This window comes from Engystomops pustulosus, chromosome 3 (genome assembly GCF_040894005.1).
Source record: "Engystomops pustulosus chromosome 3, aEngPut4.maternal, whole genome shotgun sequence".
NCBI lineage: Eukaryota > Metazoa > Chordata > Amphibia > Anura > Leptodactylidae > Engystomops > Engystomops pustulosus.
The window spans coordinates 227,662,646-227,689,896 of record NC_092413.1 but is presented as its reverse complement, the minus strand read 5'-3'; the positions used below and the strand labels follow the sequence as shown (position 1 = coordinate 227,689,896).

General features: G+C 55.5%; 1 protein-coding gene across 5 annotated transcripts in view; it reads left to right on the top strand.

The window, feature by feature from the left end:
* The window catches only part of MAPRE3 (microtubule associated protein RP/EB family member 3), a 124,056-nt gene that overhangs the window by 67,790 nt on the left and 29,015 nt on the right, over positions 1-27,251 (top strand). For 2 of the 5 annotated variants that reach the window (XR_011854371.1, XM_072143925.1), the window contains exon 1: positions 25,157-25,312. The exons of the other annotated variants lie outside the window; for them this stretch is intronic. Coding sequence is in view for 1 of the 2 variants with exons in the window: in XM_072143925.1 (XP_072000026.1) it covers positions 25,212-25,312 (101 nt within the window). In the remaining variant the exon portion in view is untranslated. Of the gene's footprint in view, positions 1-25,156; positions 25,313-27,251 lie in introns of those variants that run through there. 5 annotated transcript variants of the gene reach the window in all.

Genomic DNA, 27,251 nt, shown 5'->3' with positions numbered 1-27,251 from the left:
GTCCTGTACCTCCTCTCTGACGCTCATTACTGTCCTGTACCTCTTCCCTGACGCTCATTACTGTCCTGTACCTCTTCCCTGACGCTCATTACTGTCCTGTTCCTCCTCCCTGCCGCTCATTACTGTCCTGTTCCTCCTCCCTGTCCGCTCATTACTGTCCTGTACCTCCTCCCTGCCGCTCATTACTGTCCTGTACCTCCTCCCTGCCGCTCATTACTGTCCTGTTCCTCCTCCCTGCCGCTCATTACTGTCCTGTTCCTCCTCCCTGCCGCTCATTACTGTCCTGTACCTCCTCCCTGCCGCTCATTACTGTCCTGTACTTCCTACCTGCCGCTCATTACTGTCCTGTACCTCCTTCCTGTCGCTCATTACTGTCCTGTACCTCCTCCCTGCCGCTTATTACTGTCCTGTACTTCCTCCCTGCCGCTAATTACTGTCCTGTACCTCCTCCCTGCCGCTCATTACTGTCCTGTACCTCCTCTCTGCCGCTCATTACTGTCCTGTACCTCCTCCCTGCCGCTCATTACTGTCCTGTACCTCCTCTCTGCCGCTCATCACAGTCCTGTACCTCCTCCCTGCCGCTCATTACTGTCCTGTACCTCCTCTCTGCCGCTCATTACTGTCCTGTACCTCCTCTCTGCCGCTCATCACAGTCCTGTACCTCCTCCCTGCCGCTCATTACTGTCCTGTACCTCCTCCCTGCCGCTCATTACTGTCCTGTACCTCTTCCCTGCTGCTCATTACTGTCCTGTACCTCCTCCCTGCTGCTCATTACTGTCCTGTACCTCCTCCCTGCTGCTCATTACTGTCCTGTACCTCCTCCCTGCCGCTCATTACTGTCCTGTACCTCCTCCCTGCTGCTCATTACTGTCCTGTACCTCCTCCCTGCTGCTCATTACAGTCCTGTACCTCCTCCCTGCTGCTCATCACTGTCCTGTAGCTCTTCCCTGCCGCTCATTACTGTCCTGTACCTCTTCCCTGCCGCTCATTACTGTCCTGTACCTCCTCCCTGCCGCTCATCACTGTCCTGTACCTCTTCCCTGCCGCTTATTACTGTCCTGTACCTCTTCCCTGCCGCTCATTACTGTCCTGTACCTCCTCTCTGCTGCTCATTACTGTCCTGTACCTCCTCTCTGCCGCTCATTACTGTCCTGTACCTCCTCCCTGCCGCTCATTACTGTCCTGTACCTCCTCTCGGCCGCTCATTACTGTCCTGTACCTCCTCCCTGCCGCTCATTACTGTCCTGTACCTCCTCTCGGCCGCTCATTACTGTCCTGTACCTCTTCCCTGCCGCTCATTACTGTCCTGTACCTCCTCCTTGCTGCTCATTACTGTCCTGTACCTCTTCCCTGCTGCTCATTACTGTCCTGTACCTCCTCTCTGCCGCTCATCACAGTCCTGTACCTCCTCCCTGCCGCTCATTACTGTCCTGTACCTCCTCCCTGCCGCTCATTACTGTCCTGTACCTCTTCCCTGCTGCTCATTACTGTCCTGTACCTCCTCCCTGCTGCTCATTACTGTCCTGTACCTCCTCCCTGCTGCTCATTACTGTCCTGTACCTCCTCCCTGCCGCTCATTACTGTCCTGTACCTCCTCCCTGCTGCTCATTACTGTCCTGTACCTCCTCCCTGCTGCTCATTACAGTCCTGTACCTCCTCCCTGCTGCTCATCACTGTCCTGTAGCTCTTCCCTGCCGCTCATTACTGTCCTGTACCTCTTCCCTGCCGCTCATTACTGTCCTGTACCTCCTCCCTGCCGCTCATCACTGTCCTGTACCTCTTCCCTGCCGCTTATTACTGTCCTGTACCTCTTCCCTGCCGCTCATTACTGTCCTGTACCTCCTCTCTGCTGCTCATTACTGTCCTGTACCTCCTCTCTGCCGCTCATTACTGTCCTGTACCTCCTCCCTGCCGCTCATTACTGTCCTGTACCTCCTCTCGGCCGCTCATTACTGTCCTGTACCTCCTCCCTGCCGCTCATTACTGTCCTGTACCTCCTCTCGGCCGCTCATTACTGTCCTGTACCTCTTCCCTGCCGCTCATTACTGTCCTGTACCTCCTCCTTGCTGCTCATTACTGTCCTGTACCTCTTCCCTGCTGCTCATTACTGTCCTGTACCTCCTCCCTGCCGCTCATTACTGTCCTGTACCTCCTCCCTGCCGCTCATTACTGTCCTGTACCTCCTCTCTGCCGCTCATTACTGTCCTGTACCTCCTCCCTGACGCTCATTACTGTCCTGTACCTCCTCCCTGCCGCTCATTACTGTCCTGTACCTCCTCCCTGCCGCTCATTACTGTCCTGTACCTCCTCCCTGCCGCTCATTACTGTCCTGTACCTCCTCCTTGCTGCTCATTACTGTCCTGTACCTCCTCCCTGCCGCTCATTACTGTCCTGTACCTCCTCCCTGCCGCTCATTACTGTCCTGTACCTCCTCTCTGCCGCTCATTACTGTCCTGTACCTCCTCCCTGACGCTCATTACTGTCCTGTACCTCTTCCCTGACGCTCATTACTGTCCTGTACCTCCTCCCTACCTCCCATTACTGTCCTGTACCTCCTCTCTGCCGCTCATTACTGTCCTGTACCTCCTCCCTGACTCTCATTACTGTCCTGTACCTCCTCCCTGACTCTCATTACTGTCCTGTACCTCCTCCCTGACTCTCATTACTGTCCTGTACCCCCTTCCTGCCGCTCATCACTGCCCAGTGCTGTCCTCTCCTGGTATATGAGGCTGGCACAGTGCTGTCCTCTCCTGGTATATGAGGCTGGCACAGTGCTGTCCTCTCCTGGTATATGAGGTTGGCACAGTGCTGTCCTCTCCTGGTATATGAGGCTGGCACAGTGCTGTCCTCTCCTGGTATATGAGGCTGGCACAGTGCTGTCCTCTCCTGGTATATGAGGCTGGCACAGTGCTGTCCTCTCCTGGTATATGAGGCTGGCACAGTGCTGTCCTCTCCTGGTATATGAGGTTGGCTCAGTGCTGTCCTCTCCTGGTATATGAGGCTGGCACAGTGCTGTCCTCTCCTGGTATATGAGGTTGGCACAGTGACGTCCTCTCCTGGTATATGAGGTTGGCACAGTGCTGTCCTCTCCTGGTATATGAGGCTGGCACAGTGCTGTCCTCTCCTGGTATATGAGGTTGGCTCAGTGCTGTCCTCTCCTGGTATATGAGGCTGGCACAGTGCTGTCCTCTCCTGGTATATGAGGTTGGCACAGTGACGTCCTCTCCTGGTATATGAGGTTGGCACAGTGCTGTCCTCTCCTGGTATATGAGGTTGGCACAGTGCTGTCCTCTCCTGGTATATGAGGTTGGCACAGTGCTGTCCTCTCCTGGTATATGAGGCTGGCACAGTGCTGTCCTCTCCTGGTATATGAGGTTGGCTCAGTGCTGTCCTCTCCTGCTATATGAGGCTGGCACAGTGCGGTCCTCTCCTGGTATATCAGGTTGGCACAGTGCTGTCCTCTCCTGGTATATCAGGTTGGCACAGTGCTGTCCTCTCCTGGTATATGAGATTGGCACAGTGCAGTCCTCTCCTGGTATATCAGGTTGGCACAATGCTGTCCTCTCCTGGTATATGAGGTTGGCACAGTGCTGTCCTCTCCTGGTATATGAGGCTGGCACAGTGCTGTCCTCTCCTGGTATATCAGGTTGGCACAGTGCTGTCCTCTCCTGGTATATGAGGTTGGCACAGTGCTGTCCTCTCCTGGTATATGAGGCTGGCATAGTGCTGTCCTCTCCTGGTATATGAGGTTGGCACAGTGCTGAACTATCCTGATATATGAGGTTGGCACAGTGCTGTCCTCTCCTGGTATATGAGGTTGGCACAGTTCTGTCCTCTCCTGGTATATGAGGTTGGCACAGTGCGGTCCTCTCCTGGTATATGAGGCTGGCACAGTGATGTCCTCTCCTGGTATATGAGGCTGGCACAGTGCGGTCCTCTCCTGGTATATGAGGCTGGCACAGTGCTGTCCTCTCCTGGTATATGAGGTTGGCACAGTGCTGTCCTCTCCTGGTATATGAGGCTGGCACAGTGCTGTCCTCTCCTGGTATATGAGGCTGGCACAGTGCTGTCCTCTCCTGGTATATCAGGTTGGCACAGTGCTGTCCTCTCCTGGTATATCAGGTTGGCACAGTGCTATCCTCTCCTGGTATATGAGGTTGGCACAGTGCTGTCCTCTCCTGGTATATGAGGCTGGCACATTGCTGTCCTCTCCTGGTATATGAGGTTGGCACAGTGCTGTCCTCTCCTGGTATATGAGGTTGGCACAGTGCTGTCCTCTCCTGGTATATGAGGCTGGCACAGTGTAGTCCTCTCCTGGTATATGAGGTTGGCACAGTGCTGTCCTCTCCTGGTATATGAGGCTGGCACAGTGCTGTCCTCTCCTGGTATATCAGGTTGGCACAGTGCTGTCCTCTCCTGGTATATGAGGTTGGCACAGTGCTGTCCTCTCCTGGTATATGAGGCTGGCACAGTGCTGTCCTCTCCTGGTATATGAGGTTGGCACAGTGCTGAACTATCCTGATATATGAGGTTGGCACAGTGCTGTCCTCTCCTGGTATATGAGGTTGGCACAGTGCTGTCCTCTCCTGGTATATGAGGTTGGCACAGTGCTGTCCTCTCCTGGTATATGAGGCTGGCACAGTGCGGTCCTCTCCTGGTATATGAGGCTGGCACAGTGATGTCCTCTCCTGGTATATGAGGCTGGCACAGTGCGGTCCTCTCCTGGTATATGAGGCTGGCACAGTGCTGTCCTCTCCTGGTATATGAGGTTGGCACAGTGCTGTCCTCTCCTGGTATATGAGGCTGGCACAGTGCTGTCCTCTCCTGGTATATGAGGCTGGCACAGTGCTGTCCTCTCCTGGTATATCAGGTTGGCACAGTGCTGTCCTCTCCTGGTATATCAGGTTGGCACAGTGCTATCCTCTCCTGGTATATGAGGTTGGCACAGTGCTGTCCTCTCCTGGTATATGAGGCTGGCACATTGCTGTCCTCTCCTGGTATATGAGGTTGGCACAGTGCTGTCCTCTCCTGGTATATGAGGCTGGCACAGTGCAGTCCTCTCCTGGTATATGAGGTTGGCACAGTGCTGTCCTCTCCTGGTATATGAGGTTGGCACAGTGCTGTCCTCTCCTGGTGTATCAGGTTGGCACAGTGCTATCCTCTCCTGGTATATGAGGCTGGCACAGTGCTGTCCTCTCCTGGTATATGAGGCTGGCACCATCCACCAGATGGCGCTATTCATTACCTAAGTCTATTACTACCCATCCACCAGATGGCGCTATTCATTACCTGAGTGTATTACTACCCATCCACCAGATGGCGCTATTCATTACCTGAGTCTATTACTACCCATCCACCAGATGGCGCTATTCATTACCTCCTCCCTGCCGCTCATTACTGTCCTGTTCCTCCTCCCTGCCGCTCATTACTGTCCTGTACCTCCTTCCTGCCGCTCATTACTGTCCTGTACCTCCTCCCTGCCGCTCATTACTGTCCTGTACCTCCTCCCTGCCGCTCATTACTGTCCTGTACCTCTTCCCTGCCGCTCATTACTGTCCTGTACCTCTACCCTGCCGCTCATTACTGTCCTGTACTTCCTCCCTGCCGCTCATTACTGTCCTGTACCTCCTCCCTGCCGCTCATTACTGTCCTGTACCTCCTCCCTGCCGCTCATTACTGTCCTGTCCCTCTTCCCGTCTGCTCATTACTGTCCTGTACCTCCTCCCTGCCGCTCATTACTGTCCTGTTCCTCCTCCCTGCCGCTCATTACTGTCCTGTACCTCCTTCCTGCCGCTCATTACTGTCCTGTACCTCCTCCCTGCCGCTCATTACTGTCCTGTACCTCCTCCCTGCCGCTCATTACTGTCCTGTACCTCTTCCCTGCCGCTCATTACTGTCCTGTACCTCTACCCTGCCGCTCATTACTGTCCTGTACTTCCTCCCTGCCGCTCATTACTGTCCTGTACCTCCTCCCTGCCGCTCATTACTGTCCTGTACCTCCTCCCTGCCGCTCATTACTGTCCTGTCCCTCTTCCCGTCTGCTCATTACTGTCCTGTACCTCCTCCCTGCCGCTCATTACTGTCCTGTACCTCTTCCCGTCTGCTCATTACTGTCCTGTACCTCCTCCCTGCCGCTCATCACAGTCCTGTACCTCCTCCCTGCCGCTCATCACTGTCCTGTACCTCCTCCCTGCCGCTCATTACTGTCCTGTACCTCCTCCCTGCCACTCATCACTGTCCTGTACCTCCTCCCTGCCACTCATCACAGTCCTGTACCTCCTCCCTGCCGCTCATTACTGTCCTGTACCTCCTCTCTGCCGCTCATTACTGTCCTGTACTTCCTCCCTGCCTCTCATTACTGTCCTGTACCTCCTCTCTGCCGCTCATTACTGTCCTGTACCTCCTCTCTGCTGCTCATTACTGTCCTGTACCTCCTCCCTGCCGCTCATTACTGTCCTGTACCTCCTCCCTGCCGCTCATAACTGTCCTGTACCTCCTCTCTGCCGCTCACTACTGTCCTGTACCTCCTCCCTGCCGCTCATTACTGTCCTGTACCTCCTCCCTGCCGCTCATTACTGTCCTGTACCTCCTCCCTGCCGCTCATTACTGTCCTGTCCCTCTTCCCGTCTGCTCATTACTGTCCTGTACCTCCTCCCTGCCGCTCATCACAGTCCTGTACCTCCTCCCTGCCGCTCATCACTGTCCTGTAGCTCCTCCCTGCCGCTCATTACTGTCCTGTACCTCTTCCCGTCTGCTCATTACTGTCCTGTACCTCCTCCCTGCCGCTCATCACAGTCCTGTACCTCCTCCCTGCCGCTCATCACTGTCCTGTACCTCCTCCCTGCCGCTCATTACTGTCCTGTACCTCCTCCCTGCCGCTCATCACTGTCCTGTACCTCCTCCCTGCCGCTCATCACAGTCCTGTACCTCCTCCCTGCCGCTCATTACTGTCCTGTACCTCCTCTCTGCCGCTCATTACTGTCCTGTACCTCCTCCCTGCTGCTCATTACTGTCCTGTACCTCCTCCCTGCCGCTCATTACTGTCCTGTACCTCCTCTCTGCCGCTCATTACTGTCCTGTACCTCCTCCCTGCTGCTCATTACTGTCCTGTACCTCTTCCCTGCTGCTCATTACTGTCCTGTACCTCCTCCCTGCTGCTCATCACTGTCCTGTACCTCCTCTCTGACGCTCATTACTGTCCTGTACCTCTTCCCTGACGCTCATTACTGTCCTGTACCTCTTCCCTGACGCTCATTACTGTCCTGTTCCTCCTCCCTGCCGCTCATTACTGTCCTGTTCCTCCTCCCTGTCCGCTCATTACTGTCCTGTACCTCCTCCCTGCCGCTCATTACTGTCCTGTACCTCCTCCCTGCCGCTCATTACTGTCCTGTTCCTCCTCCCTGCCGTTCATTACTGTCCTGTTCCTCCTCCCTGCCGCTCATTACTGTCCTGTACCTCCTCCCTGCCGCTCATTACTGTCCTGTACTTCCTACCTGCCGCTCATTACTGTCCTGTACCTCCTTCCTGTCGCTCATTACTGTCCTGTACCTCCTCCCTGCCGCTTATTACTGTCCTGTACTTCCTCCCTGCCGCTAATTACTGTCCTGTACCTCCTCCCTGCCGCTCATTACTGTCCTGTACCTCCTCTCTGCCGCTCATTACTGTCCTGTACCTCCTCCCTGCCGCACATTACTGTCCTGTACCTCCTCTCTGCCGCTCATCACAGTCCTGTACCTCCTCCCTGCCGCTCATTACTGTCCTGTACCTCCTCTCTGCCGCTCATTACTGTCCTGTACCTCCTCTCTGCCGCTCATCACAGTCCTGTACCTCCTCCCTGCCGCTCATTACTGTCCTGTACCTCCTCTCTGCCGCTCATTACTGTCCTGTACCTCCTCCCTGCCGCTCATTACTGTCCTGTACCTCTTCCCTGCCGCTCATTACTGTCCTGTACCTCCTCCCTGCCGCTCATTACTGTCCTGTACCTCCTCCCTGCCGCTCATTACTGTCCTGTACCTCTTCCCTGCTGCTCATTACTGTCCTGTACCTCCTCCCTGCTGCTCATTACTGTCCTGTACCTCCTCCCTGCTGCTCATTACTGTCCTGTACCTCCTCCCTGCCGCTCATTACTGTCCTGTACCTCCTCCCTGCTGCTCATTACTGTCCTGTACCTCCTCCCTGCTGCTCATTACAGTCCTGTACCTCCTCCCTGCTGCTCATCACTGTCCTGTATCTCTTCCCTGCCGCTCATTACTGTCCTGTACCTCTTCCCTGCCGCTCATTACTGTCCTGTACTTCCTCCCTGCCGCTCATTACTGTCCTGTACCTCCTCCCTGCCGCTCATCACTGTCCTGTACCTCTTCCCTGCCGCTTATTACTGTCCTGTACCTCTTCCCTGCCGCTCATTACTGTCCTGTACCTCCTCTCTGCTGCTCATTACTGTCCTGTACCTCCTCTCTGCCGCTCATTACTGTCCTGTACCTCCTCCCTGCCGCTCATTACTGTCCTGTACCTCCTCTCGGCCGCTCATTACTGTCCTGTACCTCCTCCCTGCCGCTCATTACTGTCCTGTACCTCCTCTCGGCCGCTCATTACTGTCCTGTACCTCTTCCCTGCCGCTCATTACTGTCCTGTACCTCCTCCTTGCTGCTCATTACTGTCCTGTACCTCTTCCCTGCTGCTCATTACTGTCCTGTACCTCCTCCCTGCCGCTCATTACTGTCCTGTACCTCCTCCCTGCCGCTCATTACTGTCCTGTACCTCCTCTCTGCCGCTCATTACTGTCCTGTACCTCCTCCCTGACGCTCATTACTGTCCTGTACCTCCTCCCTGCCGCTCATTACTGTCCTGTACCTCCTCCCTGCCGCTCATTACTGTCCTGTACCTCCTCCCTGCTGCTCATTACTGTCCTGTACCTCCTCCTTGCTGCTCATTACTGTCCTGTACCTCCTCCCTGCCGCTCATTACTGTCCTGTACCTCCTCCCTGCCGCTCATTACTGTCCTGTACCTCCTCTCTGCCGCTCATTACTGTCCTGTACCTCCTCCCTGACGCTCATTACTGTCCTGTACCTCTTCCCTGACGCTCATTACTGTCCTGTACCTCCTCCCTACCTCCCATTACTGTCCTGTACCTCCTCTCTGCCGCTCATTACTGTCCTGTACCTCCTCCCTGACTCTCATTACTGTCCTGTACCTCCTCCCTGACTCTCATTACTGTCCTGTACCTCCTCCCTGACTCTCATTACTGTCCTGTACCCCCTTCCTGCCGCTCATCACTGCCCAGTGCTGTCCTCTCCTGGTATATGAGGCTGGCACAGTGCTGTCCTCTCCTGGTATATGAGGCTGGCACAGTGCTGTCCTCTCCTGGTATATGAGGTTGGCACAGTGCTGTCCTCTCCTGGTATATGAGGCTGGCACAGTGCTGTCCTCTCCTGGTATATGAGGCTGGCACAGTGCTGTCCTCTCCTGGTATATGAGGCTGGCACAGTGCTGTCCTCTCCTGGTATATGAGGCTGGCACAGTGCTGTCCTCTCCTGGTATATGAGGCTGGCACAGTGCTGTCCTCTCCTGGTATATGAGGTTGGCTCAGTGCTGTCCTCTCCTGGTATATGAGGCTGGCACAGTGCTGTCCTCTCCTGGTATATGAGGTTGGCACAGTGACGTCCTCTCCTGGTATATGAGGTTGGCACAGTGCTGTCCTCTCCTGGTATATGAGGTTGGCTCAGTGCTGTCCTCTCCTGCTATATGAGGCTGGCACAGTGCGGTCCTCTCCTGGTATATCAGGTTGGCACAGTGCTGTCCTCTCCTGGTATATCAGGTTGGCACAGTGCTGTCCTCTCCTGGTATATGAGATTGGCACAGTGCAGTCCTCTCCTGGTATATCAGGTTGGCACAATGCTGTCCTCTCCTGGTATATGAGGTTGGCACAGTGCTGTCCTCTCCTGGTATATGAGGCTGGCACAGTGCTGTCCTCTCCTGGTATATCAGGTTGGCACAGTGCTGTCCTCTCCTGGTATATGAGGTTGGCACAGTGCTGTCCTCTCCTGGTATATGAGGCTGGCATAGTGCTGTCCTCTCCTGGTATATGAGGTTGGCACAGTGCTGAACTATCCTGATATATGAGGTTGGCACAGTGCTGTCCTCTCCTGGTATATGAGGTTGGCACAGTTCTGTCCTCTCCTGGTATATGAGGTTGGCACAGTGCGGTCCTCTCCTGGTATATGAGGCTGGCACAGTGATGTCCTCTCCTGGTATATGAGGCTGGCACAGTGCGGTCCTCTCCTGGTATATGAGGCTGGCACAGTGCTGTCCTCTCCTGGTATATGAGGTTGGCACAGTGCTGTCCTCTCCTGGTATATGAGGCTGGCACAGTGCTGTCCTCTCCTGGTATATGAGGCTGGCACAGTGCTGTCCTCTCCTGGTATATCAGGTTGGCACAGTGCTGTCCTCTCCTGGTATATCAGGTTGGCACAGTGCTATCCTCTCCTGGTATATGAGGTTGGCACAGTGCTGTCCTCTCCTGGTATATGAGGCTGGCACATTGCTGTCCTCTCCTGGTATATGAGGTTGGCACAGTGCTGTCCTCTCCTGGTATATGAGGTTGGCACAGTGCTGTCCTCTCCTGGTATATGAGGCTGGCACAGTGTAGTCCTCTCCTGGTATATGAGGTTGGCACAGTGCTGTCCTCTCCTGGTATATGAGGCTGGCACAGTGCTGTCCTCTCCTGGTATATCAGGTTGGCACAGTGCTGTCCTCTCCTGGTATATGAGGTTGGCACAGTGCTGTCCTCTCCTGGTATATGAGGCTGGCACAGTGCTGTCCTCTCCTGGTATATGAGGTTGGCACAGTGCTGAACTATCCTGATATATGAGGTTGGCACAGTGCTGTCCTCTCCTGGTATATGAGGTTGGCACAGTGCTGTCCTCTCCTGGTATATGAGGTTGGCACAGTGCTGTCCTCTCCTGGTATATGAGGCTGGCACAGTGCGGTCCTCTCCTGGTATATGAGGCTGGCACAGTGATGTCCTCTCCTGGTATATGAGGCTGGCACAGTGCGGTCCTCTCCTGGTATATGAGGCTGGCACAGTGCTGTCCTCTCCTGGTATATGAGGTTGGCACAGTGCTGTCCTCTCCTGGTATATGAGGCTGGCACAGTGCTGTCCTCTCCTGGTATATGAGGCTGGCACAGTGCTGTCCTCTCCTGGTATATCAGGTTGGCACAGTGCTGTCCTCTCCTGGTATATCAGGTTGGCACAGTGCTATCCTCTCCTGGTATATGAGGTTGGCACAGTGCTGTCCTCTCCTGGTATATGAGGCTGGCACATTGCTGTCCTCTCCTGGTATATGAGGTTGGCACAGTGCTGTCCTCTCCTGGTATATGAGGCTGGCACAGTGCAGTCCTCTCCTGGTATATGAGGTTGGCACAGTGCTGTCCTCTCCTGGTATATGAGGTTGGCACAGTGCTGTCCTCTCCTGGTGTATCAGGTTGGCACAGTGCTATCCTCTCCTGGTATATGAGGCTGGCACAGTGCTGTCCTCTCCTGGTATATGAGGCTGGCACCATCCACCAGATGGCGCTATTCATTACCTAAGTCTATTACTACCCATCCACCAGATGGCGCTATTCATTACCTGAGTGTATTACTACCCATCCACCAGATGGCGCTATTCATTACCTGAGTCTATTACTACCCATCCACCAGATGGCGCTATTCATTACCTCCTCCCTGCCGCTCATTACTGTCCTGTTCCTCCTCCCTGCCGCTCATTACTGTCCTGTACCTCCTTCCTGCCGCTCATTACTGTCCTGTACCTCCTCCCTGCCGCTCATTACTGTCCTGTACCTCCTCCCTGCCGCTCATTACTGTCCTGTACCTCTTCCCTGCCGCTCATTACTGTCCTGTACCTCTACCCTGCCGCTCATTACTGTCCTGTACTTCCTCCCTGCCGCTCATTACTGTCCTGTACCTCCTCCCTGCCGCTCATTACTGTCCTGTACCTCCTCCCTGCCGCTCATTACTGTCCTGTCCCTCTTCCCGTCTGCTCATTACTGTCCTGTACCTCCTCCCTGCCGCTCATTACTGTCCTGTTCCTCCTCCCTGCCGCTCATTACTGTCCTGTACCTCCTTCCTGCCGCTCATTACTGTCCTGTACCTCCTCCCTGCCGCTCATTACTGTCCTGTACCTCCTCCCTGCCGCTCATTACTGTCCTGTACCTCTTCCCTGCCGCTCATTACTGTCCTGTACCTCTACCCTGCCGCTCATTACTGTCCTGTACTTCCTCCCTGCCGCTCATTACTGTCCTGTACCTCCTCCCTGCCGCTCATTACTGTCCTGTACCTCCTCCCTGCCGCTCATTACTGTCCTGTCCCTCTTCCCGTCTGCTCATTACTGTCCTGTACCTCCTCCCTGCCGCTCATTACTGTCCTGTACCTCTTCCCGTCTGCTCATTACTGTCCTGTACCTCCTCCCTGCCGCTCATCACAGTCCTGTACCTCCTCCCTGCCGCTCATCACTGTCCTGTACCTCCTCCCTGCCGCTCATTACTGTCCTGTACCTCCTCCCTGCCACTCATCACTGTCCTGTACCTCCTCCCTGCCACTCATCACAGTCCTGTACCTCCTCCCTGCCGCTCATTACTGTCCTGTACCTCCTCTCTGCCGCTCATTACTGTCCTGTACTTCCTCCCTGCCTCTCATTACTGTCCTGTACCTCCTCTCTGCCGCTCATTACTGTCCTGTACCTCCTCTCTGCTGCTCATTACTGTCCTGTACCTCCTCCCTGCCGCTCATTACTGTCCTGTACCTCCTCCCTGCCGCTCATAACTGTCCTGTACCTCCTCTCTGCCGCTCACTACTGTCCTGTACCTCCTCCCTGCCGCTCATTACTGTCCTGTACCTCCTCCCTGCCGCTCATTACTGTCCTGTACCTCCTCCCTGCCGCTCATTACTGTCCTGTCCCTCTTCCCGTCTGCTCATTACTGTCCTGTACCTCCTCCCTGCCGCTCATCACAGTCCTGTACCTCCTCCCTGCCGCTCATCACTGTCCTGTAGCTCCTCCCTGCCGCTCATTACTGTCCTGTACCTCTTCCCGTCTGCTCATTACTGTCCTGTACCTCCTCCCTGCCGCTCATCACAGTCCTGTACCTCCTCCCTGCCGCTCATCACTGTCCTGTACCTCCTCCCTGCCGCTCATTACTGTCCTGTACCTCCTCCCTGCCGCTCATCACTGTCCTGTACCTCCTCCCTGCCGCTCATCACAGTCCTGTACCTCCTCCCTGCCGCTCATTACTGTCCTGTACCTCCTCTCTGCCGCTCATTACTGTCCTGTACCTCCTCCCTGCTGCTCATTACTGTCCTGTACCTCCTCCCTGCCGCTCATTACTGTCCTGTACCTCCTCTCTGCCGCTCATTACTGTCCTGTACCTCCTCCCTGCTGCTCATTACTGTCCTGTACCTCTTCCCTGCTGCTCATTACTGTCCTGTACCTCCTCCCTGCTGCTCATCACTGTCCTGTACCTCCTCTCTGACGCTCATTACTGTCCTGTACCTCTTCCCTGACGCTCATTACTGTCCTGTACCTCTTCCCTGACGCTCATTACTGTCCTGTTCCTCCTCCCTGCCGCTCATTACTGTCCTGTTCCTCCTCCCTGTCCGCTCATTACTGTCCTGTACCTCCTCCCTGCCGCTCATTACTGTCCTGTACCTCCTCCCTGCCGCTCATTACTGTCCTGTTCCTCCTCCCTGCCGTTCATTACTGTCCTGTTCCTCCTCCCTGCCGCTCATTACTGTCCTGTACCTCCTCCCTGCCGCTCATTACTGTCCTGTACTTCCTACCTGCCGCTCATTACTGTCCTGTACCTCCTTCCTGTCGCTCATTACTGTCCTGTACCTCCTCCCTGCCGCTTATTACTGTCCTGTACTTCCTCCCTGCCGCTAATTACTGTCCTGTACCTCCTCCCTGCCGCTCATTACTGTCCTGTACCTCCTCTCTGCCGCTCATTACTGTCCTGTACCTCCTCCCTGCCGCACATTACTGTCCTGTACCTCCTCTCTGCCGCTCATCACAGTCCTGTACCTCCTACCTGCCGCTCATTACTGTCCTGTACCTCCTCTCTGCCGCTCATTACTGTCCTGTACCTCCTCTCTGCCGCTCATCACAGTCCTGTACCTCCTCCCTGCCGCTCATTACTGTCCTGTACCTCCTCTCTGCCGCTCATTACTGTCCTGTACCTCCTCCCTGCCGCTCATTACTGTCCTGTACCTCTTCCCTGCCGCTCATTACTGTCCTGTACCTCCTCCCTGCCGCTCATTACTGTCCTGTACCTCCTCCCTGCCGCTCATTACTGTCCTGTACCTCTTCCCTGCTGCTCATTACTGTCCTGTACCTCCTCCCTGCTGCTCATTACTGTCCTGTACCTCCTCCCTGCTGCTCATTACTGTCCTGTACCTCCTCCCTGCCGCTCATTACTGTCCTGTACCTCCTCCCTGCTGCTCATTACTGTCCTGTACCTCCTCCCTGCTGCTCATTACAGTCCTGTACCTCCTCCCTGCTGCTCATCACTGTCCTGTATCTCTTCCCTGCCGCTCATTACTGTCCTGTACCTCTTCCCTGCCGCTCATTACTGTCCTGTACTTCCTCCCTGCCGCTCATTACTGTCCTGTACCTCCTCCCTGCCGCTCATCACTGTCCTGTACCTCTTCCCTGCCGCTTATTACTGTCCTGTACCTCTTCCCTGCCGCTCATTACTGTCCTGTACCTCCTCTCTGCTGCTCATTACTGTCCTGTACCTCCTCTCTGCCGCTCATTACTGTCCTGTACCTCCTCCCTGCCGCTCATTACTGTCCTGTACCTCCTCTCGGCCGCTCATTACTGTCCTGTACCTCCTCCCTGCCGCTCATTACTGTCCTGTACCTCCTCTCGGCCGCTCATTACTGTCCTGTACCTCTTCCCTGCCGCTCATTACTGTCCTGTACCTCCTCCTTGCTGCTCATTACTGTCCTGTACCTCTTCCCTGCTGCTCATTACTGTCCTGTACCTCCTCCCTGCCGCTCATTACTGTCCTGTACCTCCTCCCTGCCGCTCATTACTGTCCTGTACCTCCTCTCTGCCGCTCATTACTGTCCTGTACCTCCTCCCTGACGCTCATTACTGTCCTGTACCTCCTCCCTGCCGCTCATTACTGTCCTGTACCTCCTCCCTGCCGCTCATTACTGTCCTGTACCTCCTCCCTGCTGCTCATTACTGTCCTGTACCTCCTCCTTGCTGCTCATTACTGTCCTGTACCTCCTCCCTGCCGCTCATTACTGTCCTGTACCTCCTCCCTGCCGCTCATTACTGTCCTGTACCTCCTCTCTGCCGCTCATTACTGTCCTGTACCTCCTCCCTGACGCTCATTACTGTCCTGTACCTCTTCCCTGACGCTCATTACTGTCCTGTACCTCCTCCCTACCTCCCATTACTGTCCTGTACCTCCTCTCTGCCGCTCATTACTGTCCTGTACCTCCTCCCTGACTCTCATTACTGTCCTGTACCTCCTCCCTGACTCTCATTACTGTCCTGTACCTCCTCCCTGACTCTCATTACTGTCCTGTACCCCCTTCCTGCCGCTCATCACTGCCCAGTGCTGTCCTCTCCTGGTATATGAGGCTGGCACAGTGCTGTCCTCTCCTGGTATATGAGGCTGGCACAGTGCTGTCCTCTCCTGGTATATGAGGTTGGCACAGTGCTGTCCTCTCCTGGTATATGAGGCTGGCACAGTGCTGTCCTCTCCTGGTATATGAGGCTGGCACAGTGCTGTCCTCTCCTGGTATATGAGGCTGGCACAGTGCTGTCCTCTCCTGGTATATGAGGCTGGCACAGTGCTGTCCTCTCCTGGTATATGAGGCTGGCACAGTGCTGTCCTCTCCTGGTATATGAGGTTGGCTCAGTGCTGTCCTCTCCTGGTATATGAGGCTGGCACAGTGCTGTCCTCTCCTGGTATATGAGGTTGGCACAGTGACGTCCTCTCCTGGTATATGAGGTTGGCACAGTGCTGTCCTCTCCTGGTATATGAGGTTGGCTCAGTGCTGTCCTCTCCTGCTATATGAGGCTGGCACAGTGCGGTCCTCTCCTGGTATATCAGGTTGGCACAGTGCTGTCCTCTCCTGGTATATCAGGTTGGCACAGTGCTGTCCTCTCCTGGTATATGAGATTGGCACAGTGCAGTCCTCTCCTGGTATATCAGGTTGGCACAATGCTGTCCTCTCCTGGTATATGAGGTTGGCACAGTGCTGTCCTCTCCTGGTATATGAGGCTGGCACAGTGCTGTCCTCTCCTGGTATATCAGGTTGGCACAGTGCTGTCCTCTCCTGGTATATGAGGTTGGCACAGTGCTGTCCTCTCCTGGTATATGAGGCTGGCACAGTGCTGTCCTCTCCTGGTATATGAGGTTGGCACAGTGCTGAACTATCCTGATATATGAGGTTGGCACAGTGCTGTCCTCTCCTGGTATATGAGGTTGGCACAGTGCTGTCCTCTCCTGGTATATGAGGTTGGCACAGTGCGGTCCTCTCCTGGTATATGAGGCTGGCACAGTGATGTCCTCTCCTGGTATATGAGGCTGGCACAGTGCGGTCCTCTCCTGGTATATGAGGCTGGCACAGTGCTGTCCTCTCCTGGTATATGAGGTTGGCACAGTGCTGTCCTCTCCTGGTATATGAGGCTGGCACAGTGCTGTCCTCTCCTGGTATATGAGGCTGGCACAGTGCTGTCCTCTCCTGGTATATGAGGTTGGCACAGTGTTGTCCTCTCCTGGTATATGAGGCTGACACAGTGCTGTCCTCTCCTGGTATATGAGGCTGGCACAGTGCTGTCCTCTCCTGGTATATGAGGCTGGCACAGTGCTGTCCTCTCCTGGTATATCAGGTTGGCACAGTGCTGTCCTCTCCTGGTATATCAGGTTGGCACAGTGCTATCCTCTCCTGGTATATGAGGTTGGCACAGTGCTGTCCTCTCCTGGTATATGAGGCTGGCACATTGCTGTCCTCTCCTGGTATATGAGGTTGGCACAGTGCTGTCCTCTCCTGGTATATGAGGTTGGCACAGTGCTGTCCTCTCCTGGTATATGAGGCTGGCACAGTGTAGTCCTCTCCTGGTATATGAGGTTGGCACAGTGCTGTCCTCTCCTGGTATATGAGGCTGGCACAGTGCTGTCCTCTCCTGGTATATGAGGCTGGCACCATCCACCAGATGGCGCTATTCATTACCTAAGTCTATTACTACCCATCCACCAGATGGCGCTATTCATTACCTGAGTCTATTACTACCCATCCACCAGATGGCGCTATTCATTACCTCCTCCCTGCCGCTCATTACTGTCCTGTTCCTCCTCCCTGCCGCTCATTACTGTCCTGTACCTCCTTCCTGCCGCTCATTACTGTCCTGTACCTCCTCCCTGCCGCTCATTACTGTCCTGTACCTCCTCCCTGTCGCTCATTACTGTCCTGTCCCTCTTCCCGTCTGCTCATTACTGTCCTGTACCTCCTCCCTGCCGCTCATTACTGTCCTGTTCCTCCTCCCTGCCGCTCATTACTGTCCTGTACCTCCTTCCTGCCGCTCATTACTGTCCTGTACCTCCTCCCTGCCGCTCATTACTGTCCTGTACCTCCTCCCTGCCGCTCATTACTGTCCTGTACCTCTTCCCTGCCGCTCATTACTGTCCTGTACCTCTACCCTGCCGCTCATTACTGTCCTGTACTTCCTCCCTGCCGCTCATTACTGTCCTGTACCTCCTCCCTGCCGCTCATTACTGTCCTGTACCTCCTCCCTGCCGCTCATTACTGTCCTGTCCCTCTTCCCGTCTGCTCATTACTGTCCTGTACCTCCTCCCTGCCGCTCATTACTGTCCTGTACCTCTTCCCGTCTGCTCATTACTGTCCTGTACCTCCTCCCTGCCGCTCATCACAGTCCTGTACCTCCTCCCTGCCGCTCATCACTGTCCTGTACCTCCTCCCTGCCGCTCATTACTGTCCTGTACCTCCTCCCTGCCACTCATCACTGTCCTGTACCTCCTCCCTGCCACTCATCACAGTCCTGTACCTCCTCCCTGCCGCTCATTACTGTCCTGTACCTCCTCTCTGCCGCTCATTACTGTCCTGTACTTCCTCCCTGCCTCTCATTACTGTCCTGTACCTCCTCTCTGCCGCTCGTTACTGTCCTGTACCTCCTCTCTGCTGCTCATTACTGTCCTGTACCTCCTCATGCCGCTCATTACTGTCCTGTACCTCCTCCCTGCCGCTCATAACTGTCCTGTACCTCCTCTCTGCCGCTCACTACTGTCCTGTACCTCCTCCCTGCCGCTCATTACTGTCCTGTACCTCCTCCCTGCCGCTCATTACTGTCCTGTACCTCCTCCCTGCCGCTCATTACTGTCCTGTCCCTCTTCCCGTCTGCTCATTACTGTCCTGTACCTCCTCCCTGCCGCTCATCACAGTCCTGTACCTCCTCCCTGCCGCTCATCACTGTCCTGTAGCTCCTCCCTGCCGCTCATTACTGTCCTGTACCTCTTCCCGTCTGCTCATTACTGTCCTGTACCTCCTCCCTGCCGCTCATCACAGTCCTGTACCTCCTCCCTGCCGCTCATCACTGTCCTGTACCTCCTCCCTGCCGCTCATTACTGTCCTGTACCTCCTCCCTGCCGCTCATCACTGTCCTGTACCTCCTCCCTGCCGCTCATCACAGTCCTGTACCTCCTCCCTGCCGCTCATTACTGTCCTGTACCTCCTCTCTGCCGCTCATTACTGTCCTGTACCTCCTCTCTGCTGCTCATTACTGTCCTGTACCTCCTCCCTGCCGCTCATTACTGTCCTGTACCTCCTCCTTGCCGCTCATTACTGTCCTGTACCTCCTCTCTGACGCTCACTACTGTCCTGTACCTCCTCCCTGCCGCTCATTACTGTCCTGTACCTCCTCCCTGCCGCTCATTACTGTCCTGTACCTCTTCCCTGCCGCTCATTACTGTCCTGTACCTCCTCCCTGCCGCTCATTACTGTCCTGTACCTCTTCCCTGCCGCTCATTACTGTCCTGTACCTCTACCCTGCCGCTCATTACTGTCCTGTACTTCCTCCCTGCCGCTCATTACTGTCCTGTACCTCCTCCCTGCCGCTCATTACTGTCCTGTACCTCCTCCCTGCCGCTCATTACTGTCCTGTCCCTCTTCCCGTCTGCTCATTACTGTCCTGTACCTCCTCCCTGCCGCTCATCACAGTCCTGTACCTCCTCCCTGCCGCTCATCACTGTCCTGTAGCTCCTCCCTGCCGCTCATTACTGTCCTGTACCTCTTCCCGTCTGCTCATTACTGTCCTGTACCTCCTCCCTGCCGCTCATCACAGTCCTGTACCTCCTCCCTGCCGCTCATCACTGTCCTGTACCTCCTCCCTGCCGCTCATTACTGTCCTGTACCTCCTCCCTGCCGCTCATCACTGTCCTGTACCTCCTCCCTGCCGCTCATCACAGTCCTGTACCTCCTCCCTGCCGCTCATTACTGTCCTGTACCTCCTCTCTGCCGCTCATTACTGTCCTGTACCTCCTCTCTGCTGATCTTTACTGTCCTGTACCTCCTCCCTGCCACTCATTACTGTCCTGTACCTCCTCCCTGCCGCTCATTACTGTCCTGTACCTCCTCTCTGCCGCTCACTACTGTCCTGTACCTCCTCCCTGCCGCTCATTACTGTCCTGTACCTCCTCCCTGCCGTTCATTACTGTCCTGTACCTCTTCCCTGCCGCTCATTACTGTCCTGTGCCTCCTCCCTGCCGCTCATTACTGTCCTGTACCTCTTCCCTGCTGCTCATTACTGCCCTGCACCTCCTCCCTGCCGCTCATCACAGTCCTGTACCTCCTCCCTGCCGCTCATTACTGTCCTGTACCTCCTCTCTGCCGCTCATTACTGTCCTGTACCTCCTCCCTGCCGCTCATTACTGTCCTGTACCTCCTCCCTGCCGCTCATCACAGTCCTGTACCTCCTCCCTGCCGCTCATTACTGTCCTGTACCTCCTCTCAGCCGCTCATTACTGTCCTGTACCTCCTCCCTGCCGCTCATTACTGTCCTGTTCCTCTTCCCTCCTGCTCATCACTGTCCTGTACCCCCTACCTGCCGCTCATTACTGTCCTGTACCTCCTCCCTGCCGCTCATCACTGTCCTGTACCTCCTCTCTGCCGCTCATTACTGTCCTGTAGCTCCTCCCTGCCGCTCATTACTGTCCTGTACCTCCTCCCTGCCGCTCATTACTGTCCTGTACCTCCTCTCTGCCGCTCTTTACTGTCCTGTACCTCCTCCCTGCCGCTCATTACTGTCCTGTACCTCCTCTCTGCCGCTCATTACTGTCCTGTACCTCCTCCCTGCCGCTCATTACTGTCCTGTACCTCCTCTCGGCCGCTCATTACTGTCCTGTACCTCCTCCCTGCCGCTCATTACTGTCCTGTTCCTCTTCCCTCCTGCTCATCACTGTCCTGTACCTCCTCTCTGCCGCTCATTACTGTCCTGTACCTCCTCCCTGCCGCTCATTACTGTCCTGTACCTCCTCCCTGCCGCTCATTACTGTCCTGTACCTCCTCCCTGCCGCTCATTACTGTCCTGTTCCTCTTCCCTCCTGCTCATCACTGTCCTGTACCTCCTCCCTGCTGCTCATTAGTGTCCTGTACCTCCTCTCTGCCGCTCATTACTGTCCTGTACCTCCTCCCTGCTGCTCATTACTGTCCTGTACCTCCTCCCTGCCGCTCATTACTGTCCTGTACCTCCTCCCTGCCGCTCATTACTGTCCTGTACCTCCTCCCTGCCGCTCATCACAGTACTGTACCTCCTCTCTGCCGCTCATTACTGTCCTGTACCTCCTCCCTGCCGCTCATTACTGTCCTGTACCTCCTCTCTGCCGCTCATTACTGTCCTGTACCTCCTCCCTGCCGCTCATTACTGTCCTGTACCTCCTCTCGGTCGCTCATTACTGTCCTGTACCTCCTCCCTGCCGCTCATTACTGTCCTGTACCTCCTCCCTGCCGCTCATTACTGTCCTGTACCTCCTCCCTCCTGCTCATCACTGTCCTGTACCTCCTCCCTGCTGCTCATTAGTGTCCTGTACCTCCTCTCTGCCGCTCATTACTGTCCTGTACCTCCTCCCTGCTGCTCATTACTGTCCTGTACCTCCTCTCTGCCGCTCATTACTGTCCTGTACCTCTTCCCTGCCGCTCATTACTGTCCTGTACCTCCTCCCTGCCGCTCATCACAGTACTGTACCTCCTCTCTGCCGCTCATTACTGTCCTGTACCTCCTCCCTGCCGCTCATTACTGTCCTGTACCTCCTCTCTGCCGCTCATTACTGTCCTGTACCTCCTCCCTGCCGCTCATTACTGTCCTGTACCTCCTCTCGGTCGCTCATTACTGTCCTGTACCTCCTCCCTGCCGCTCATTACTGTCCTGTAGCTCTTCCCTGCCGCTCATTACTGTCCTGTACCTCCTCCCTGCCGCTCATTACTGTCCTGTACCTCCTCCCTGCCGCTCATTACTGTCCTGTACCTCTTCCCTGTCGCTCATCACTGCCCAGTGCTGTCCTCTCCTGGTATATGAGGTTGGCACAGTGCTGTCCTCTCCTGGTATATGAGGCTGGCACAGTGCGGTCCTCTCCTGGTATATGAGGTTGGCACAGTGCTGTCCTCTCCTGGTATATGAGGCTGGCACAGTGCTGTCCTCTCCTGGTATATGAGGCTGGCACAGTGCTGTCCTCTCCTGGTATATCAGGTTGGCACAGTGCTGTCCTCTCCTGGTATTTCAGGTTGGCACAGTGCGGTCCTCTCCTGGTATTTCAGGTTGGCACAGTGCTGTCCTCTCCTGGTATATGAGGTTGGCACGGTGCTGTCCTCTCCTGGTATATGAGGCTGGCACAGTGCTGTCCTCTCCTGGTATATCAGGTTGGCACAGTGCTGTCCTCTCCTGGTATTTCAGGTTGGCACAGTGCGGTCCTCTCCTGGTATTTCAGGTTGGCACAGTGCTGTCCTCTCCTGGTATATGAAGCTGGCACAGTGCTGTCCTCTCCTGGTATTTCAGGTTGGCACAGTGCTGTCCTCTCCTGGTATTTCAGGTTGGCACAGTGCTGTCCTCTCCTGGTATATGAGGTTGGCACGGTGCTGTCCTCTCCTGGTATATGAGGTTGGCACAGTGCTGTCCTCTCCTTGTATATGAGGTTGGCACAGTGCTGTCCTCTCCTGGTATATGAGGTTGGCACAGTGCTGTCCTCTCCTGGTATATGAGGCTGGCACAGTGCGGTCCTCTCCTGGTATATGAGGCTGGCACAGTGCTGTCCTCTCCTGGTATATGAGGCTGGCACAGTGCTGTCCTCTCCTGGTGTATGAGGCTGGCACAGTGCTGTCCTCTCCTGGTATATGAGGCTGGCACAGTGCGGTCCTCTCCTGGTATATGAGGCTGGCACAGTGCTGTCCTCTCCTGGTATATGAGGCTGGCACAGTGCTGTCCTCTCCTGGTATATCAGGTTGGCACAATGCTGTCCTCTCCTGGTATATGAGGTTGGCACAGTGCTGTCCTCTCCTGGTATATGAGGTTGGCACGGTGCTGTCCTCTCCTGGTATATGAGGTTGGCACAGTGCTGTCCTCTCCTGGTATATGAGGTTGGCACAGTGCAGTCCTCTCCTGGTATATGAGGTTGGCACAGTGCTGTCCTCTCCTGGTATATGAGGATGGCACAGTGCTGTCCTCTCCTGGTATATGAGGTTGGCACAGTGATGTCCTCTCCTGGTATATGAGGCTGGCACAGATCTGTCCTCTCCTGGTGTATGAGGCTGGCACATTGCTGTCCTCTCCTGGTATATCAGGCTGGCACAGTGCTGTCCTCTCCTGGTATATGAGGCTGGCACAGTGTTGTCCTCTCCTGGTATATGAGGCTGGCACAGTGCGGTCCTCTCCTGGTATATGAGGTTGGCACAGTGCGGTCCTCTCCTGGTATATGAGGCTGGCACAGTGCTGTCCTCTCCTGGTATATGAGGCTGGCACAGTGCGGTCCTCTCCTGGTATATGAGGCTGGCACAGTGCTGTCCTCTCCTGGTATATGAGGCTGGCACAGTGCTGTCCTCTCCTAGTATATGAGGCTGGCACAGTGCTGTCCTCTCCTGGTATATGAGGCTGGCACAGTGCGGTCCTCTCCTGGTATATGAGGCTGGCACAGTGCTGTCCTCTCTTGGTATATCAGGTTGGCACAGTGCTGTGCTCTCCTGGTATATGAGGTTGGCACAGTGCTGTCCTCTCTTGGTATATGAGGCTGGCACAGTGCGGTCCTCTCCTGGTATATGAGGCTGGCACAGTGCTGTCCTCTCCTGGTATATGAGGCTGGCACAGTGTTGTCCTCTCCTGGTATATGAGGCTGGCACAGTGCTGTCCTCTCCTGGTATATGAGGCTGGCACAGTGCTGTCCTCTCCTGGTATATGAGGCTGGCACAGTGCTGTCCTCTCCTGGTATATGAGGTTGGCACAGTGCTGTCCTCTCCTGGTATATGAGGCTGGCACAGTGCTGTCCTCTCCTGGTATATGAGGCTGGCACAGTGCTGTCCTCTCCTGGTATATGAGGCTGGCACAGTGCTGTCCTCTCCTGTTATCTGGCTGGCACAGTGTTGTCCTCTCCTGGTATATGAGGCTGGCACAGTGCTGTCCTCTCCTGGTATATCAGGTTGGCACAGTGCTGTCCTCTCCTGGTATATGAGGTTGGCACAGTGCTGTCCTCTCCTGATATATGAGGTTGGCACAGTGCTGTCCTCTCCTGGTATATGAGGCTGGCACAGTGCTGTCCTCTCCTGGTATATGAGGCTGGCACAGTGCGGTCCTCTCCTGGTATATGAGGCTGGCACAGTGCTGTCCTCTCCTGGTATATCAGGCTGGCACAGTGCGGTCCTCTCCTGGTATATCAGGTTGGCACAGTGCTGTCCTCTCCTGGTATATGAGGTTGGCACAGTGCAGTCCTCTCCTGGTATATGAGGTTGGCACAGTGCTGTCCTCTCCTGGTATATGAGGTTGGCACAGTGCTGTCCTCTCCTGGTATATGAGGCTGGCACAGTGCAGTCCTCTCCTGGTATATGAGGCTGGCACAGTGCTGTCCTCTCCTGGTATATGAGGCTGGCACAGTGCAGTCCTCTCCTGGTATATGAGGCTGGCACAGTGCTATCCTCTCCTGGTATATGAGGCTGGCACATTGCTGTCCTCTCCTGGTATATCAGGCTGGCACAGTGCGGTCCTCTCCTGGTATATCAGGTGGCACAGTGCTGTCCTCTCCTGGTATATGAGGTTGGCACAGTGCTGTCCTCTCCTGGTATATGAGGTTGGCACAGTGATGTCCTCTCCTGGTATATGAGGCTGGCACAGTGCAGTCCTCTCCTGGTGTATGAGGCTGGCACAGTGCTGTCCTCTCCTGGTATATGAGGTTGGCACAGTGCTGTCCTCTCCTGGTATATGAGGTTGGCACAGTGCTGTCCTCTCCTGGTATATGAGGTTGGCACAGTGCAGTCCTCTCCTGGTATATGAGGCTGGCACAGTGCTGTCCTCTCCTGGTATATGAGGTTGGCACAGTGCTGTCCTCTCCTGGTATATGAGGCTGGCACAGTGCTGTCCTCTCCTGGTATATGAGGTTGGCACAGTGCTGTCCTCTCCTGGTATATGAGGTTGGCACAGTGCTGTCCTCTCCTGGTATATGAGGCTGGCACAGTGCTGTCCTCTCCTGGTATATGAGGCTGGCACAGTGCTGTCCTCTCCTGGTATATGAGGTTGGCACAGTGCTGTCCTCTCCTGGTATATGAGGTTGGCACAGTGCTGTCCTCTCCTGGTATATGAGGTTGGCACAGTGCTGTCCTCTCCTGGTATATGAGGCTGGCACAGTGCTGTCCTCTCCTGGTATATGAGGCTGGCACAGTGATGTCCTCTCCTGGTATATGAGGCTGGCACAGTGCTGTCCTCTCCTGGTATATGAGGTTGGCACAGTGCTGTCCTCTCCTGGTATATGAGGCTGGCACAGTGCAGTCCTCTCCTGGTGTATGAGGCTGGCACAGTGCTGTCCTCTCCTGGTATATCAGGTTGGCACGGTGCCGTCCTCCCTGGCACAGCTGGTTGGGCTCCTCCCTCCTCGTCTCCTCTGTGTTGTGTGGAGTCAGTCGTCTCCTCGCTGCGGCTCCGTCTCCTCGCACCCGATGCCCTCCCCGCTCTTCCCCTCCCGTGGCGGCTGCAGCCCCCAGGACCATCGTCTTATCCCCTTCAGGAAACACGTTGTCAGGGAGGAGCGATGGTACAGGTAGGAGAGCGGGCACGGTGCCAGGGAGGATGGTATTGTGGCACATAGGATGTTCTACCTTCCTATACTACAACCTCTGTCAGCTCTGCTATACAGCAACTTCCATCAGCTCTGCTATACCTCCTCCTCCAGCTCTGCTATACCTCTCCCCCTCCAGCTCTGCTATACCTCTTCCCCTCCAGCTCTGCTATACCTCTCCTCCAGCTCTGCTATACCTCTCCCCCTACAGCTCTGCTATACCTCTCCCCCTCCTGCTCTGCTATACCTCTCCTCCAGCTCTGCTATACCTCTCCCCCTACAGCTCTGCTATACCTCTCCCCCTCCTGCTCTGCTATACCTCTCCTCCAGCTCTGCTATACAGCAACTTCCATCAGCTCTGCTATACCTCTCCCTCCAGCTCTGCTATACCTCTCCCTCCAGCTCTGCTATACCTCTCCCTCCAGCTCTGCTATACCTCTCCCTCCAGCTCTGCTATACCTCTCCCTCCAGCTCTGCTATACCTCCCCCTCCAGCTCTGCTATACCTCGCCTCCAGCTCTGCTATACCTCTCCCCCTCCAGCACTGCTATACCTCTCCCCCATCCAGCTCTGCTATACCTCTCCCTCCAGCTCTGCTATACCTCTCCCTCCAGCTCTGCTATACATCTCCTCCAGCTCAGCTATACCTCTCCCCCTCCAGCTCTGCTATACCTCTCCCCCTCCAGCTCTGCTATACCTCTCCCTCCAGCTCTGCTATACCTCTCCCCCTCCAGCTCAGCTATACCTCTCCCTCCAGCTCTGCTATACCTCTCCCCCTCCAGCTCTGCTATACCTCCCCCTCCAGCTCTGCTATACCTCTCCCCCTCCAGCTCTGCTATACCTCTCCCCCTCCAGCTCTGCTATACCTCTCCCCCTCCAGCTCTGCTATACCTCTCCCCCTCCAGCTCTGCTATACCTCTCCCCCTCCAGCTCTGCTATACCTCTCCCCCTCCAGCTCTGCTATACCTCTCCCCCTCCAGCTCTGCTATACCTCTCCCCCTCCAGCTCTGCTATACCTCTCCCCCTCCAGCTCTGCTATACCTCTCCCCCTCCAGCTCTGCTATACCTCTCCCCCTCCAGCTCTGCTATACCTCTCCCCCTCCAGCTCTGCTATACCTCTCCCCCTCCAGCTCTGCTATACCTCTCCCTCCAGCTCTGCTATACCTCTCCCCCTCCAGCTCTGCTATACCTCTCCCTCCAGCTCTGCTATACCTCTCCCCCTCCAGCTCTGCTATACCTCTCCCCCTCCAGCTCTGCTATACCTCCCCCTCCAGCTCTGCTATACCTCTCCCTCCAGCTCTGCTATACCTCTCCCCCTCCAGCTCTGCTATACCTCTCCCTCCAGCTCTGCTATACCTCTCCCCCTCCAGCTCTGCTATACCTCTCCCCCTCCAGCTCTGCTATACCTCTCCCCCTCCAGCTCTGCTATACCTCTCCCCCTCCAGCTCTGCTATACCTCTCCCTCCAGCTCTGCTATACCTCTCCCACTCCTGCTCTGCTATACCTCTCCCCCTCCAGCTCTGCTATACATCTCCCCCTCCAGCTCTGCTATACCTCTCCCCCTCCAGCTCTGCTATACCTCTCCCCCTCCAGCTCTGCTATACCTCTCCCCCTCCAGCTCTGCTATACCTCTCCCTCCAGCTCTGCTATACCTCTCCCTCTCCAGCTCTGCTATACCTCCCCCTCCAGCTCTGCTATACCTCTCCCCCTCCAGCTCTGCTATACCTCTCCCCCTCCAGCTCTGCTATACCTCTCCCTCCAGCTCTGCTATACCTCTCCCTCCAGCTCTGCTATACCTCTCCCCCTCCAGCTCTGCTATACCTCTCCCCCTCCAGCTCTGCTATACCTCTCCCCCTCCAGCTCTGCTATACCTCTCCCCCTCCAGCTCTGCTATACCTCTCCCCCTCCAGCTCTGCTATACC